The sequence below is a fragment of the Typopeltis vanoorti genome, chromosome 3 (assembly GCF_054136105.1).
Source record: "Typopeltis vanoorti isolate ZY-2024b chromosome 3, IOZ_Tvanoo_1.0, whole genome shotgun sequence".
Taxonomy (NCBI): domain Eukaryota; kingdom Metazoa; phylum Arthropoda; class Arachnida; order Uropygi; family Thelyphonidae; genus Typopeltis; species Typopeltis vanoorti.
The window spans coordinates 5,170,652-5,188,801 of NC_143551.1; the positions used below are offsets into that span (position 1 = coordinate 5,170,652).

The 18,150-nt window shown below is 38.2% G+C and overlaps 1 protein-coding gene across 1 annotated transcript in view; it reads right to left on the reverse strand.

The window, feature by feature from the left end:
* LOC150107877 (GPI inositol-deacylase-like) overlaps window positions 1-18,150 on the reverse strand; it is a 301,804-nt gene that overhangs the window by 20,299 nt on the left and 263,355 nt on the right. The window contains exon 12 of the mRNA XM_090415403.1: window positions 464-723. Coding sequence (XP_090271529.1) covers window positions 464-723 — 260 coding nt within the window. The remainder of the gene's footprint in view (window positions 1-463; window positions 724-18,150) is intronic.

Below are 18,150 nucleotides of genomic sequence, written 5' to 3' on the forward strand. Positions count from 1 at the left end.
ATCTGGTTTAGTTGAACATACCATCTCTACAAAACAAAATGTATACTTTGAAAGAAAACCAAGCTCTTACACAAGAGTAAGATTCCTTATGGAACATTTATATCTGAATTTAAACATATCTAATGGCCTTTCATTGTACTCTCTAGGGGAAATCAATCTATTAATTTCTAATTTATTATTTTCTCTTATATATATATATATATAATACACACACATACACGTTTTTTAATCAGTTAGGAATTCTACTGATGTAGATGAAAATTTTACAACCTTAAAATAATTTTCATGGTAGTTTTATTTTCACCTCAATTAGAAACAATTCATGAATCATAAATACAATAACTTCAGCAACCCAAGTCATAGCCTAATGGGAAAGATGTCAAGCAGTTTAGGTTTGCAATTAAGTTTTCCTTTTTTTACATTTCTTCAAAAACATCTGAATTATGATTTTCAATATACTTACATAGCAGAAGAAGGAGTCGTCTTCTGCCATAAAATACAACTTGACAATACCATCAACACTGCTATCATCGTATATGGATCATTTGGAAGGTGAAGGCTATACTTTAGGCCTCGGGACCAAACAATCAATGAAGGCACAGTAATTACAGAACACCAAAGCCACAGCATAGCTAAAGTGAGATGGAAATGCCACTTTGTTGTAACTAATCTCACACCCCGCCGATCTTCTTCTGCTCTATTTTTGCCACACAATACAACAAGCTAGGGGGAGGAAAAATCATTTACTAGATTTATGGAGAAATTTTACTTTATTTCAGAGTTTACACAAATTATAATGTAACTTTGATATGTCATAACAACACAAACACTACTAATGTACAAACCCCAAAAAAATTTTTTTTTTGGACTAAAGCCCTGTATCAGTAATGCTAATTTAAAGTTGATACTAAAAACAATGTTAGGCAAAAAAATATTCATTATTATGAACTGCTTTTAATAGAAAGTGAATTTGCTGTTCAAGTCTTGGAGAGCTAATTCAGTGAATTCACTGTCAGAGCTCCAATCAACAGTAAAGTCAAATAGAGATTATATGATTATCAACTGATTTTATTTGTGTGGGGTTCCCCCCCTATTCCCCGACCACCCCCTTAGGACTCGTTGAACCCTCCTAATGAGGGATTAAGTACTATATCCTATGACTGTAGTCTGTGTTCACGGGGCTGGTTTGCTTGCTTGCTTGTGTGATGAAAAATCCCAGATAAACTGAAGGGGGAAGTCCTGCTGTCCATGCCCAAGACCGGCTAACTTGAATAAGGTTGAGAAAGATCCTTAAACTCCTCACGTCGGTGACAGGAATTGAACCTAGAACACTCCTTCCCCAGACATATGGTTGCAAAGTGCATAGCACTAGGCTAACCGCACGGACATGGTTATCAATACCAATTATTCAAAAAAAAATTTTTTTTTTTATCCACTAATGTCTTTTATTTGCCAAAGAGAGTAGGCAAGGCTGTTTCATTCTGTCTTAGTTTTGAAGAATGGAGGGAAGCCAATCTCCACCATCAGCCAATTACAGATAGCTGGTTTAGGACCATAGGCCTTAGGCGAAGTAAGTTTATTCAAATTAAGTGGATATCGAATCCAACATTATTTCTTAGCCAAATAAGAAACTCAAAGATAGAAAATCTAAGATTTTCATGCTGAATATAGAAAACTATAACAGTTCAGCGAGTCCAAGCATAAGCCAACACCTGGTACATGCTCGAGCAATTCATAGTAAAGGTGGAGTAAGATCCGATCACTGTCTTTAGTATTTTCTCATAACGTACAAAACAACTCCTAAGAGATATATGCTATTATACATTATGAGAGAAGGTCACTACCCAGACTGGCTTCGACCTTTTTTGAGGTCTCATCAGTAAGTAAGTAGACCCAGATGTAAATACTGAGGTTGCAGTAGTGCAGAGCATATTTCTTTACTGTATGAGTCGCCAAAAGCACTCCACCTTTACTATGAGTTGCCCCAGGATGTATAGGTGTTGGCTTATGCTTGGACTCGCCAAACATTTATAGTTTTCTATATTCGGTATGAAACTCTTAGATTTTCTGTCTTTAAGTTTCTTATTCAGCTAAGAAATAATGTTGGATTCAATATCCACTTAATTTGGATAAACTTACTTCGACAAAGTGAAGCCTACTGGCTCTTTATTTTTTTACTCGTACAGTAAAGAAATAAGCTCTGCACTACTGCAACCTCAGTATTTACATCTGGGTCTACCTACTCACTGATGAGACCTCAAAAAATATGAGAGGAGGTTACTACCCAGACCTCGAAACCGGTCTGGGTAGTAACCTCCTCTCATAATGTATAACAGCATATATCTCCTAGGAGTTGTGTTGTACATTATGGGAAAACACTAAGGACAGTGATCAGAGCTTACTCCACTTTTACCACGAGTTGCCCCAGCATGTATCAGGTGTTGGCTTATGCTTGGACTCACCGAACTTTCATAGTTTTCTATATTCGGCATGAAACTATTAGATTATCTATCTTTGAGTTTCTTATTCGGCTAAGAAATAATGATGGATTCAATATCCACTTAATATGAATAAACTCTGATCAGTTTTTTTTTCTTCAAAAAAATCAGTATTGTAAGACTAAGAACTGTAAGAACTCAGAGCTCACATCTGTTGTTCTACTGATGCATCCTTAAACAAGAACTAATTACTATCAAATAGATGCAATTTTCTGCATCTGTTTCATAGAATGATAAACAATTGCAAACCACCTTCCCATACTAAACTTTGAGAGATGAGCTACAAGGTGGTATCAAAAATTTCGAGACTAGCTCTGTTTGTGAGAAATTACTTTATTTATCTACGTTTACACACTACCACCTTCAAAATAGTCCCCTTGCATATCAATACAGCGCTCCCAGCATTCTTGCCACTTCTAGAATGTATCCTGGAAGTCTTCTTTTTGAAGCATGTCAAGCACCTTCTGTGATTCGTGCTAGATTTCCGCAATAGTGTCAAAACAGTGACCTTTGAGCAGGATCTTCATCTTTAGGAAAAGGGCGAAGTCTGCAGGAGCCAAATCTGGCAAGTAGGGTGGGTGCAGAAGTGAGATCAGGTTGTTTCTGGTGAGAAATTCACGTGTGAGGGGAGCTCGGTGACAGGGTGCATTGTCGTCGTGGAGCATCCAGTTTTTCACACGGCACAGATCTGGTCACTTTCGCCGAATATCCTCCCTCAGACGCCTTAAAACCTGGCAGTAGAACTCGCAATTGACGGTCTGGCCCCTGAGGACGAATTCTTGATGCACAATATCGCGAATGTCAAAAAAGACGATGAGCATGCACTCGGTCGAGCTGCGGACCTGCCTCGCCTTTTTCAGTTGTGGAGATGATGGGCCCTTCCATTGTGAAGACTGTTGCTTCGTCTCAGGGTCGTACCCGTACGCCCAAGTTTCATCACTGGTAATGATCCTCAACATAAAGGATGGGTCATCCATGGCACGCTGACAGAGTTCTTGGCAGACTTCGACGTGGTGTTCCTTCTGCTCCTGGGTCAACAGCCTGGGGAAGAACTTGGCAGCAACACGGCACATGTTCAAATCACACGTGAAGATTGCCTGGACTGTTCCGTATGACACACTGACAATGGCAGCAATGTTGTGGAGTGTTCTCTGACGATTCTCATGCACAAGCTGCCGAATGGTTTCGACATTTTTTGGGGTTGAGCTCGTTGAAGGACTTCCTGATCTCTCGTCATCTTCCAGTGATGTTCTTCCGCTCTTCAAGCATGCGTGCACCCAAAACACCTTGAACAACTCATTGCAACATCGCCGAAAACTTGCCGAATCATATCAAACGTCTCTGTGGCAGATTTTCCCAGTTTCATGCAGAATTTCACATTTGCTCTTTGTTCCAACTTGCTGTACATGATGAAATCGCAGATGTGGTAACGCAGGTGGTCAGAATAGCATCAGTTGCACAGCTCCCAATGTACACAGGACAATGGTCTTTTGGCACACTGACTTATGAAGGTAGGTGTTTCCTGTGACTGTGTGTGCAGCCTTGTGCTGCCATCTGTTGGAGTGTTGCAAACCTAGTCTTGAAACCTTTTGATACCATCTCATATAATGTACCAGTTCCTAATAATGAAGCATTTCCAAACATGCTACCAAAATATTCAGAAGTTCCAATTTGCCATAACACTTAAATTGTGCAATAAACTTTATCGTTTATAACCCAGCACTAAGAGCATTGTTTGCTGTTTGATCCCCCCCCCCCTCCCTGGCATATCATCAATTTACACTAATGTGGCATGGTTAAAAAATAGTGTAAAACAATGATATAAATTATAAGTCATATATAAATGTATATGTAAGAAATATTGAACTATACATAAAAGTTAATCTTTTACAATAATTTAGAAACAATGGAATAAGAGAGCCAAAAGGCTTCACTTCGGCGATGCACAATTATTCAAATTAAGTGGATATTGAATCCAACATTATTTCAAAGCCGAATAGAGAAACTACAAGAGTTTTGTGCCAAACATAGAAACTATAAAAGTTCCGGCAGATCCAAGCATAAGCAAACCTTTTATGACAGGGGCAACTCGTAGTAAAGATGGAGCAAGTTCCGATCACTATCCTTAGTATTTCCTATAATGTAAAACACATTTCCTAGCAGACATCTATGATGTTATACAATATAGAAAGGGGGGGGGGGAGTCACTACCTAGACCAGTTTCGACCTTTTTTGAGGTCTTGTCAGTGGGAGTCAGACCCAGATGTAATGTAAATACTCAGGTTGTAGTGATGCAGGCTTATATACTTTACCATATGAGTTGCCAAAAAATGATGTTGGGTTCAATATCCACTTAATTTGAATAATTTAGAAACAAATTGTATACCAGAGGAATTACATAAAATCTGTGCATATACAGCAAAGGGAGATTATCACAACTGTTAAATAATAATTTCCCTGATTGACAAAATGAGAGCAATCAATTAAAATATGCATGTCATCACCCCTCCAAAGGAAGGAGTGTATAAAATAACTGTATAAAATAGCTGTGTAAGAATTATGAATCAATGAATCCTGCAAAGATAAGATCAGGCTTAATTTGGAGTAGCAAGTTCTCATTTTCTCTATTCCATGACAAATTAATATCCATGATTCATTTTAGAAATTATGGACTTTATAACATTGTTATAAATAACTCTTTTAATTTCCAATGTTTCTATCTTCATATTAAGTCTAAATTTTGCCATAGCACCCAGAACAATGAACAAACTGGATTTTATTTGTAATATTAAAAGGGGCTTAAGATTCATCCCAAATAACATAGCAGACAAAATACATTTTAACTGCAAACATTTTGAATATAAATCATAAGAAAACAATAACAAGTAACTTAATGAAACACGAATTAACGGAGGTGAAAGCATTAAAATCAAATCCAAACATTGTAATAACTAGAGCCGATAAAGGAAGTGCCACCATTATTTTAAACCAAACAACTTATTTTGAAAAAATGAATCTGCTAGTCTTGGACAATAGTACATACCAATGTGTTAACTATGCCCCAACCAATAGAATAAAAAAGAAAACTTAAATCTATTACTACATGGTCTGAAGATACAGTCAAAAAACTACTTTCGCACTACACTCGTTCCCCGAGAATTTATGGTCTACCAAAGATACACAAACAAAACACACCACTCCGGCCGATAGTCAAAGGTATAGATAGCCTGAATTATCACCTAGCCAAGAAATTGGCAGCAACACTCAAGGAGTTGGTAGGTCATTCCCCCTCCTATATCAGAAACACACAACACTTCATAAACATAATCAAAGGCATTACATTAAAAAAAAGATGATTTATTCGTCAGTTTTCACGTCTCTGCCCTATTTATGAATGCCCCCATCAACGACACAATCCTTCTTTTACAGAACAAATTCCCTCCAGATATCATCGTGCTCTCTGTGCATGTATTACATTCTGGTTATTTTGTATGGCAAAAAGCTTTCTACCTACAAAAAAATGGCACAGCCATGAGCTTTTCATTATTCCTCCCCCCCATTGGTAACTTTTATATGGAATATTTTGAGGATTCCTCTCCTTTAAAACCCAGTCTGGCTTAGATACGTTGCCGATGTTTTTGCAATCTGGTCCCATGGCCGCTAGATACTAGACACTTTCCTTAGCCACCTAAACAAACAACATAATTCACAACTGAGATTGAAAAACGCAACACACTTTCGTTTCTAGATACACTTGTCACATGTCTTCCTTCTGGCAGTGTGACACATACTGGCCAATATATACAAATAAACTCCTACCACCACCCAACACAAAAACTAGGTGTCATTAATACTCTAAAAAACAGGGCTTTGAAGATCTGCTCCAATGAACAAGTGCTGAAAGACGAATTTAAAGTTATCAGCAATACTTTTCTATAAAATGGTTACAGCCAAAACCCTATTAACAAAATTCTCCACAAGACCTCAATAAAAAACAAAGATAAACCAGACTACAATAAAACTATAACCATTCCTTACATTAAAGGGACATCAGATAAAATAAACAGAATACTACAGAAACACAACCTCAAAGCCACCTTTAAACCTCCTGCAAAATTAAAAGCTTACTCAACTCATCCAAAGACCCCCCCCCCCACTGGCCCACACTGGAGTAGACCATATTTATTGCACCTGTAATATACCATACATAGGGGAAACAGGGTGCACAATTCCTATCAGACAAAAGGAACATAAATGACATATTAAATATAATAACTATGGTGAAGCTGGCCTTTCTGATCATGCCCTGAACACTTTACATAGAATTCACTGAAAAATCACCAGTTGTTTACATCATACCAAAACATGGTATATACCAAACTTTTAAGCAGCTGAAGAGAGCAATGGAAGTAGTGCATTTAGTGGTGTTTGCACACTATTAGCTACATTAATGTGCAGAGCTTGCAGTATTGCTTTTATTCACAGTCCAACAAGAAATATGGAAGTCTGTCAGACATGATTTTCTGTTGGATCTGAGGATCTGTCAGACCATGGGAACTTCCATGGTCTGACAGATCTGTTTTTCTTTTCTTTTCTTTGTGACAAGTCTTTTGTCTTTTCTGACAAAAGCCTCTCAGACTAACATTGCGCAAATGTTATCACAAAATATAACTGACCACGTGGAATGGTGCAGAAGGGATTTTATTTTGGGTGAATATAATAATGACAGCTGCTGATATACAAATGTCAGCATAAATGACAAAGGTGACTAATATTCTTCAATGGAAAGACTAAGAATAGGTGATTTGGAAATGGGAAATTTCCAAATGCTTTAGCTGCAATATTGATAGCCTCATGGTGGACTGGATCTACATCCCAAGATGCAAGAAAAGATGTTCATCTTTCTTTAACTCTTATCTTGCAACATCAGACACGAAGTAGAAATATTGGTCTTGTTTGTCAATTAGAGTCCCAAGAATCTTGCTTCTGTTGCAACTGAGATTACTGTCTGCCCTGATTTCCATTTCAGTTCAGAATAAAGACCACATTTGTAGCAAAAATGCATGCGGACAATTTTCTGTGGCAAAACTCTGAACACATTTGAAAGCAACTCTAAAAGATGATAAAAGACTTACTGCAATTGTTTTTCCATAACTATCATATAGCAAGCATGACAAGAGATGGTAAAATCAACCAGAGAGAAAGGGCATTACTTACAATTGGAAGACGTTATCAACTTAACTTTTAAAGCAAATAGCATGACACTTAATACAGAAACAAATCAAATTTCTCCCTCTTCTTGGGAAAGGGTTGAGAGAGAGGGTTAATCCCTGCACTTAGAACACTAATCCTTGCAGACCGGAGATATGCCACATCATTGAATCCTCACTACATTTTCAGAATTCCAGTATAATAACAACATGATATAAAAAGCTGTATTAAGCATATAAGTGTTTGAATAGTTTCATGTACTGGCAGGTACATTTCATCATAATGTGTTTAGTCTTACATAAAGAGTAAATAGTCAGAAACGTAAAACATATCACAGTAAGCAAAGGAAAGAATACAACAGATGAAAAATAAAATAAAAAATAAACACATAATACATAAAAGCAGGTAGACTAAATGGCATTGCTGCCAAGGTCTGTAAATGTGAAATTTCTAATGAATGAAAACCAAACTTGGTGCAGAATAATGGAATAAATATCATTTTGGAATACTTCGTATGCAAACATTGTTTGCATGTGAAGTATCTATCTCTAATTCAGAGTATTTTAATAATAAGGTGTGCCACCTATTGACTACTTGTATATGGGAAATCTATGACTTATGCTTTACTTCAACACTGGTATATCTTCTGGGTATGGCTCCCACTGATGACATTTTCATAATGTTTGTCTTTGGGTTTGCTTACTTCCTACGGAACAGAGAGGCTCAAGCTCACTGGTGGATTTTTGCCTATCACTAAATGGAGATGTAACTGAGTTTCCTGTCCTGGAGTGATTCAGGTCAAGAGTGATCTTGTAGATCACTCTACAAAGATTTTGGAAAGGTATTCCCACACTTTAACATACCTCAATAAAGGTCTAAATTGGTCTGAGTAGTCATTATACACATCCAAAAGCATGTGCATGTGTGCTTTGCAATATGAGATACTAAGACAAGATACTTCTCACACAAGCTCTGTTTGCTTACACTTGGATAAAGAATTAAACAAAATAATATAATTTCCTGGCATCTTTAATTTATAGTCTAATCCAGAGAAAATACTTTCAAAATTTATCTCTAAAATAATGTATTTTGATAATAAAGTGTGACACCTTTTGCCTACTTGTATATGGGAGATATATAATTTCTGCATTATTTCAACCTATACAATAAAGATATATTTTATTGATGAATGATTGAGATCAGATGTGTTATTTTTAGATTGAGCCTGATTAGATTTGATACAAGGCTTTTTGGGAAGCTCGCATTGCACTGCCACTAACACAGTCTGAAACCTACTGTCAGACTGTGTTAGTGCGGTCATCAGACCTCTGCATGAAAAATGCACGAGGTCTGATGGCCGCATAGGCCCCATCCGCAACGAGGACCAGTGGTGGATGAATGGTACTTTAGGGAGGTAGGTTTTCATGCTTTGGCCATGTCAGTTCTTGACACTCCTTTTCCCCTGTTTTTAGGGCATTTTAAACTTTAATATATTGTTTTGCTGGTAGACACGTGTGTATCTACGGGATTTGCCAGTGGATCCTCAAAAGTCCACAGGATTATCTGTAATTTGCTCGAGACACCTGAGTAATCTTTATTTTTTCTCTATCTGTGTCTTTACACATTTTTCACTTATTGCTATCATGGCAAAACCTCTGAATGAGGCCATATTTGAGAAGATATATAAGGAATTCCTCAGACTAGGAAAGCTACTGAGTGACAACTGGCCTGGAAAAGTTAAGCTTTATGATACCCCCCCCCCTTCAGCAGTCATAAAAGACAAAATGGATGACATAAGTGACAAATTCATTACACAGATTCAATCAGACTTTGTACACTTCCCAAATCTAGAAGATGCTACATCCCAAGACAGCATCTGTCAGACTTTGGAAACACATACAGAATTCCAAACAGTCAAAAAGAAGAGAAAAATCTCTACCACACAGAAGAACCAAAAACAATAGAGATGGAATCAATCAATGTACCTAAAGAAATGGTACCACCAGTAAGGGATAAAGAAAATGGATTCCTGTCTCATCAGGGAACAAAACATCACATTGTCATGGGCCAAAAACTCACATGAAGGAGTTAAAATTCAACCTGCCACAATCATGGCTATAGACAAATGACTAGATTTATGGACAATGCAAATCTCCCATACCACACCTTCACTTTACCCAGCGAAAAGAACCTGAAAGTGGTTCTTCGTGGGGTTGCCGAAGGTGTGATCACCGACCTCTCCAGACAGGGCCTGTCCCCAGTAAAAGTGAGCAGGATGCTCAGGTCAGATAAAAGACCAATGCCTTTGGTGCTGGTCGAAATTAGCAATACACAAAAGCAAATCTATGAACTGACAGTTGTATGCAAACTCAAAATATCAACTGAGCCGCTCAGGAAGAAGGTGTCAGCAGGACAGTGTCATATGTGCCAAAGGTGCTTGAAGTGCAGTGAGGGACACCAGACCAACACCTGCACCAAGCCATGATCTACTCCTGCCTGCTGTGCTAACTGCAGAGGACCTCATCTGGCCAATTACAAGGGATGCCTTTTTAATCTAAAAAATTGAGGGTCAGCAAGAGTCACTCTTGTTCCTCCTCACAATGACACCATAAGCAACCAAGCAGGTCGCTCTCCAGTCTGAAACACCCCACCTTCAACCACACAGGAAGGAACATGATCCACGACCAAAACATATGGCAAGGCTACATGAACTCAGATTCCTACATCTTTCGAGCAAGCGAGCTCCAATCTAAACATCAGTTTTAACTGCTTTGCTTGCCACCATGCAGGAATTCAGCAAAACAAGCCCTTCACCATCTTCCAGAAAGAGATTCCTGCAAGGCACTCAAACCATTATAACAGCCATCTTTCATGAGTAAAAAAATTCAAATCAAAGTCACTCAAGATAGTAGCATAGAATGCAAATGGATTGATAAACAAGGTCCTGGAACTTCAAAAATTTGCGACTTGTCTCAGTGCTGATATCATCTTGATTGTTGAAACACACCTAAGACCAGCTAATAACCCTAGAATCCGTGGCTACACTATGTACAGAAATGATAGACTTGGTGCAAGAGGTGGAGGCACAGCCATATATATCAAGATTTACTTAAATCATAATATAATACCTAACCCTCAAATCGTGAACCTAGAGGTGACTGGCGTGGAGAGCATACCAGCAACGCTGGCAGTCTCAAGATCTATGCTACTTATATTCCTCCGAACATTCCTCTAACAACAGATCTGGACTCCATAATAATAGCAGGAGACCTCAATTCAAAACACACAGCTTGGTACAGCTCTTCAATTAACACCAAAGGCTAGATGCTATTCAAATATGCAATGCTCAACTCTGCTACTGTGGCCAGACCTACCGAGCCCACCCACTTCAGCCCATCAGGCAGCTCTGATGTGCTAAACATTGTTATTTTTAAAAATATAAGATACTAATATAAATTGGAAACAGTTAATGAATTATCTTCTGACCACAGTCCAATAGTGCTTAATCAAGGTTCATCAGATCAATTCTCTCCCCGGCAGGAGACTTGGCTAACTTGTCTCATTTATACCATGGGACAAGTTAGCCATGGTTCTTCTGGATTATATTGGTCCGGTGCCTAACATCAGCAAAAAGGAAGAGATAGACTCAGCAGTAAATAACTTAATCATCCAAATTCAGAAAGCAACAGAATCAGTCAGGCAAACAACTGTCTTCCACCCAACCAACCATATCCCAGAGGAAATCATGGGCCTAATTATAGCAAAAAACAGAGCTAGAAAGAGATTCCATAATACAAGAGCCCCACAAGACAAAACAGTACTGAATAACCTAAACAGGCAAGTACGTGAAGCTCTTCAAAAACACAGAAACTATCAATGGGAAGCCAAATTGGAGCTAACATCAATGCTGAAGATCACTCTGGAATTCTTAAGAGCCATCTGCACCAATAAACAACTTATTGGTTAAATCACCAATAGCGCTATGCTTTAACTGAAGAAAAGGTTAGCCATAACAGTGTAAAAATGAATTGCACATATGTATATATACATACATGTGCAAATTATAATATCATACTCAAACAGATCATCAAAGAGAAGTAGTACCTAGTTGGTTTCTTAAAACCTTATGTCTTTATAAAATAACATTCTTGCTTTTAATAGTAATTGAAAAAAAAAACTTTAATGATGTGTTATTTTAATCAAACTTTTCCATAATTTTCATAAGGATAGGCAGTCATTCTCATTCAAGATAGGACGGTGAAGCATCGCTTCAGCACTCTCCTTAAATAAGCATTCAAATTACCGACACCTATGTAGACGGCATGTTTCGGACCAAAAAATGTTGTGGTCTGTCTCCATTCATTGTTGAGATAATCCAGATTTATCGGATTTTTTGTGAAAAATACATGATCGATGTTCTTTTATTCTTTTTTCTATTGAGCATCCAGTTTTTCAATAGGATATATCAATAGAAAAAAGAATACAACAACAACATCAATCATATATTTTCCACAAAAAAATCTACTAAATTTGGATTAGCTCAACAACGAATAGAGACAGGGCCACAACAATCTTTGAACTGAAACAAGCTTTCTACATAGATATAGATTAAAGATGCCAAGTAATTATATTTTTGGTTTAATCCTTTATCCAAGTGTAAGCAAACAGAGTTTGCGATTGAAGTATTTTCAGTACAGGACAACTCTTATGCAGGAGCTAATGACTTCACCGCAGTGTCCTTGCCTTAGTATCCCATAATGCAAAGCACATATCCTTATAGTCATGTATAATGCAGAAGTCATATGAAGTGACTTCTGCACGATAGTCGATAGTGACCTTTCCCATAATGCTGTGCTTTATGGGATCACTACCGAGATCGCTTTCGACTTTATTGAGGTCTCATCAGTTGGAGCCAGACCCGGAGGTGATACCAAGGTTGAAGTAAAGCAAAAATCATATTTCCACATGCACATAGCCAAAAGGTGTCACACCTTATTATTAAAATTCTCTGTATTAGAGATAGTTGTTGGATGTTTTTCTACTTGGTTATGTTATAAATTAAAGATACCAAGAAATTATATTCTTGGTTTAATCCTTTATCCAAGTGTAAGTAAACAAAGTTTGTGCCTGAAGTATGAAGATTGTGCCAAGTATCTTTAATTATAAAAATCATATACTTGGTTGCTCTAATATATCTCTAATCCAGAGTATCTTAATAATAAGGTGGGACACATTTTGGCTACTCCTATATGAAAATATGACTTCAGCATTACTTCAAACATAGTATCATCACTGGGTCTGGCTCCCACTGATGAGACCTCAATAAAGGTCAAAACTGGATTGGGTAGTAACCCTTCCCATAATACATATCTGTAAAGGATATGTGCTTTGCATTATGCGATACTAAGGCAAGTGATGTGAAGGCATTATCTTTTATATATGAGTTGCCCCAGTCCTGAAAATACTTCAGGTGCAAACTTTGTTTGCTTACACTTGGATAAAGGATTAAATCAAGTATATAATTTCTTGGTATTCTTAATTTACAAGAATATACTTTCTTGGCATCTTTAATTTATAATATAACCAAGTGAAAAAACTTACAACTTCTACATAGATGTTGGTACAAATCTGAATGCCTATTTAAGGAGAGGGCTGAAGCCATTATTCACTGCCCTAATTTGAATTGGAAGAACTGTCTATCCTTATTAAAAATATGGAAAAGTTTTATTAGATTAACACATCCTTGAAGTTTTTTAATATATATATATATATATATATATTAAAATAAATATTAAAACATATATATAACTTATAATATTATAAGTTATATATATGAATAGGCAATATATTTTTACACTATTATGAGTAACCTTTTCTTCATAAGCATAGCATTATTAGTTCATTCTATTTTGAATAAATCAATTGTTTGCTTCATTATAACAACTGCTATTTAAGACGATGATTGTCTGTTAATTTAACATACAAGGTGGTATCAAAACGTTTTGGGACAAGCTCTGTTTACGAGAAATTACTTTATTTATCTACGTTTACACACTATCACCTTCAAAATAGTCCCCTTGCATATCAATACAGCGCTCTGAGCGTTCTTGCCACTTCTGGAATGTGTCCTGGAAGTCTTCTTTTCGAAGCATGTCAAGCACCTTCTGTGATTTGTGCTGGATCTCTGCAATGGTGTCAAAAAGGTGACCTTTGAGCTGGATCTTCATCTTTGGGAAGAAGGCTAAGTCTGCAGGAGCAAAATCTGGCGAGTAGGGTGGGTGCGGAAGTGAGATCATGTTGTTCCTGGTAAGAAACTCACGTGTGAGGAGAACTCGGTGACAGGGTGCATTGTCGTCGTGGAGCATCCAGTTTTTCGTGCGCCACAGATCTGGTCGCTTTCGCCGAATGTCCTCCCTCAGACGCCTTAAAACCTGGCAGTAGAATTCACTATCGATGGTCTGGCCCCAGAGGATGAATTCTCGATGTACAATGCCACAAATGTCGAAAAAGACGATGAGCATGAACTTCCTCGAGCTGTAAACCTAGCTCACCTTTTTCAGTTGTGGAGATGATGGGCTCTTCCACTGTGAAGACTGTTGCTTCGTCTCAGGGTTGTACCCATACACCCAAGTTTCATCAACTGGTAATGATCCTCGACATGAAGGATGGGTCATCCACAGCAAGCTGACAGAGTTCTTGGCAGACTTCGACACGGTGTTCCTTCTGCTCCTGGGTCAGTAGTCTGGGGAAGAACTTGGCAGCAACACGACGCATGTTCAAATCACACATGAGGATTTCCCAGACTGTTCCGTATGACACACCAACAATGGCAGTAATGTTGTGGAGTGTTCTTCGACGATCCTCATGCACAAGTTGCGGAATGGTTTCGACATTTTTGGCGGTTAAGCTCGTTGAAGGTCTTCCTGATCTCTCATCGTCTTCCACTGATGTTCTTCCGCTCATCAAGCACGCATGACACTCAAAGCATCTCGAACGGCTCATTGCAGCATCGTCGTAGACTTGCCGAATCACGTCAAACGTCTCTGTGGCAGATTTTCCCAGTTTCATGCAGAATTTCACGTTTGCTCTTTGTTCCAACTTGCTGTACATGATGAAATCGCAGATGTGGTAATGCAGGTGGTCAGAATAGCATCAGTTGCACAGCTCCCGACGTACACAGGATGATGTCTTTTGGCTGGCACACTGACTTATGAAGGTAGGTGCTCCTTGTGACTGTGCATGCAGCCTTGTGCTGCCATCTGTTGGTGTGTTACAAACCTAGTCTCGAAACGTTTTGATACCACCTCATATGGTAGTATATTTAATAAATAATACTTTTACCTTGTGTTTTCGTGTGTATGTTGTATAGAACTATTGCACAAGTTTCTCTAAAAACAAGAATTATTTCAACCTTGGTGTCTCTTCTGGGTCAGACTCCCACTGATGATGTTTATTAATGGTCAACTTTGTTTGATTCCTGGGGAGTAGAGAGAGGCTCTAATTTGTGGTGGGTTTTTGCCTATCTCTGAGTACAGCTACTGGTGAGTTTCTTGTCCTGGAGTAATTCAGGTCAGGAGTGAGTTTAAATAGTGATTCTTTAGGGTCATTCAGTAAGAATAATAGTGATCTTGTTGATCACTCAGAGTTTTGGAGAGGTATTCCCACACTTTAACATACCTCAATAAAGGTTGAAACTGGTCTGAGAAGTGGTCCTTCCCATAATCAGGAGCATTACACACATCTGAAAGGGTGCGTGTGTGTGCTTTGCATTACGGAATACTAAGGCAATTGATGTAAAGTCATTAGCTTCTATATAAAGTAGCCCCATAAATCCAAGCGTAAGCAAACACCGTTTGCTTACGCTTGGATAAAGGAATAAACCAAATATAATTTCCTGGCATCTCAGGCTAGAGAGGCTCTAATTTGTGGTGGGTTTTTGCCTATCTCTGAGTACAGCTACTGGTGAGTTTCTTGTCCTGGAGTAATTCAGGTCAGGAGTGAGTTTAAATAGTGATTCTTTAGGGTCATTCAGTAAGAATAATAGTGATCTTGTTGATCACTCAGAGTTTTGGAGAGGTATTCCCACACTTTAACATACCTCAATAAAGGTTGAAACTGGTCTGAGAAGTGGTCCTTCCCATAATCAGGAGCATTACACACATCTGAAAGGGTGCGTGTGTGTGCTTTGCATTACGGAATACTAAGGCAATTGATGTAAAGTCATTAGCTTCTATATAAAGTAGCCCCATAAATCCAAGCGTAAGCAAACACCGTTTGCTTACGCTTGGATAAAGGAATAAACCAAATATAATTTCCTGGCATCTCAGGCTAGTCTAGCCATAAATACTGTTACAACTTGAACAGTCCATAAATCTTTAATGTAGCAGTAATTCCTAAAAGCTCCCTCAAAATGCTTGATTCAATACAGTGGAGAGCAATTAGACTGATAAATGATCCATCCCTTACCGACTCATCCCCCCCGCTTTCACATAGACGTTTAGTCTCTGCAATTTGTATATTCTACAAATATTTTCATGGAAAATGCTCATCTGAAACAACATCAATAATTCCCCCACTCTGTACTAAACCCATTGAAACACATACAGCCACCTCCCAACATCCCTTCACAGTATACCTTGAAACCCACAGAACAAGTTTCTTTTTCTTCTCCTTCATCCCTGCTACTGCTGTACTGTGGAACAGTCTTCCCTCTGAGGCATTTCCCAAGAAATACAATATACAGGCTTTCAAATCGAATGTTAACAAGATCCTCCTTTCCCATCCCACTACTCATACACGGTACTAAAGTACTATAGGTTGACCAGCCAAACCTCTCGTATATGGGCCCAACATAAAAAAAAAAAAAAAATAAATAAATAAATAAATAAAAATTCTTTTACAGTTTTCATCACATACAAACCAAGACAAATAGCATGAATATAGCAGCATTAAATGTTCGAAATGTCCTCCCTTTTGCCTTCACTCATGCCTGAAGTCTGTAAAGCCACATATCAATGGTGGCACACACTGCATCCAACAGAAACACTGCCACTGCTTGCTGCAAATATATGATACCAGCAGGTTGTGTATGATGTAGCAATGTCTCAAAAAAGTAGGGTAACCAGTGATGTTCCCCAGGGTTCTGTTCTTGGATTTTAATGGATTAATCCAGATGAGATTATAAAAAGAGTAGAAGGTGAGAGGGGAAGAACCAGATGCCATACGTGGAATTTAATAAAAGTGTGGTGAAGAGGAGTGCAAGGAGTAGATTTTTTACACGGAGAAATGTCAGTGAATGGAAAGCATTGCCGGAATGTGTTTTTAATGAATGGAGTATTAAGGATTTTAAGATTCGATATGATAAATATGTTGTCAGTTGAATAAACCTCCCATGATGAGTCTGCCAACTCCATGGAGGCTGTAATAAAAACTCCACCTTAAGGCTGACAAAGTTGCAGAGTCATTTCCTTGCAGGCTACTCTCTCTCTCTATCAAACTTTGACTACAATTTGCAGATTTAGATTAGGACTTCTAGATGGACAATCAGATGGTGATATGTGGTTGGGCATATTCGCTTCTGTTGTCTGGTCTTTGCCTTATGTGCAGGAGCTGAGTCCTGTTGGAAGATCAACTGCCTATTGTTAAACAAAGTGTTATTCAGGGTGTTTTGGTGTCTTGATACACCAAACCATCACTGAACGGGGTTAAGACATCTCTGAATCCTGGATGATTGGGTTTATGCCCCATATAGGGCATAAACCCAATCATCTTGGCAGTTAAATGGCTCTTCAATGGTAAAAATCTTTTCATATGTGAAGAGGATATCTTTGTGTCTGTTTTTCTCATACCTCCAGAAGTGTCTCTGATTTTATCGCTGTCTGCAGCATAAACTGTGGTGTTAGAAAGTGTCCAGTAGAACGACGATAAGCTGTCATCCCCACGTCATCAGTTAGTGCACGTGGTATTGTTCTCTGCAAAACATTCATCTCTTGCAACATCACTTTCTGCATTGTCACAGGATTACGGCAGAGACATGCCTTTACAGCCCTCACAAGATGTTACATTCTAACACAGCATGGTTGACCTGTTCTTCAGTCAGATACATCTTCTGAATTGTTATAACAATTAATAGTCCACTACACAAACATCCTACTGATCCTGTTTGTTTTTAGCATATTGAAAACAACAGGTGGCTGCATTCCAACCATGTGAAATACTATTACAGCTACATGGTTCTCATAACCTCCCCACTCCATGTTAATCTATACAGCTAGATAACTCTCTCTCTCTCTCTTAATTGATAAACACGAGAATGTTGGCTGCACACAGCACCACTAACAGAACTGGGCTCATGCAATTCTGTGGGCAGTGCAGAAGTTGTAACAATATTTATGGCAAGACTGTTTGTAGATGAAGAAAGAAACATATCTAACAGTCGTCA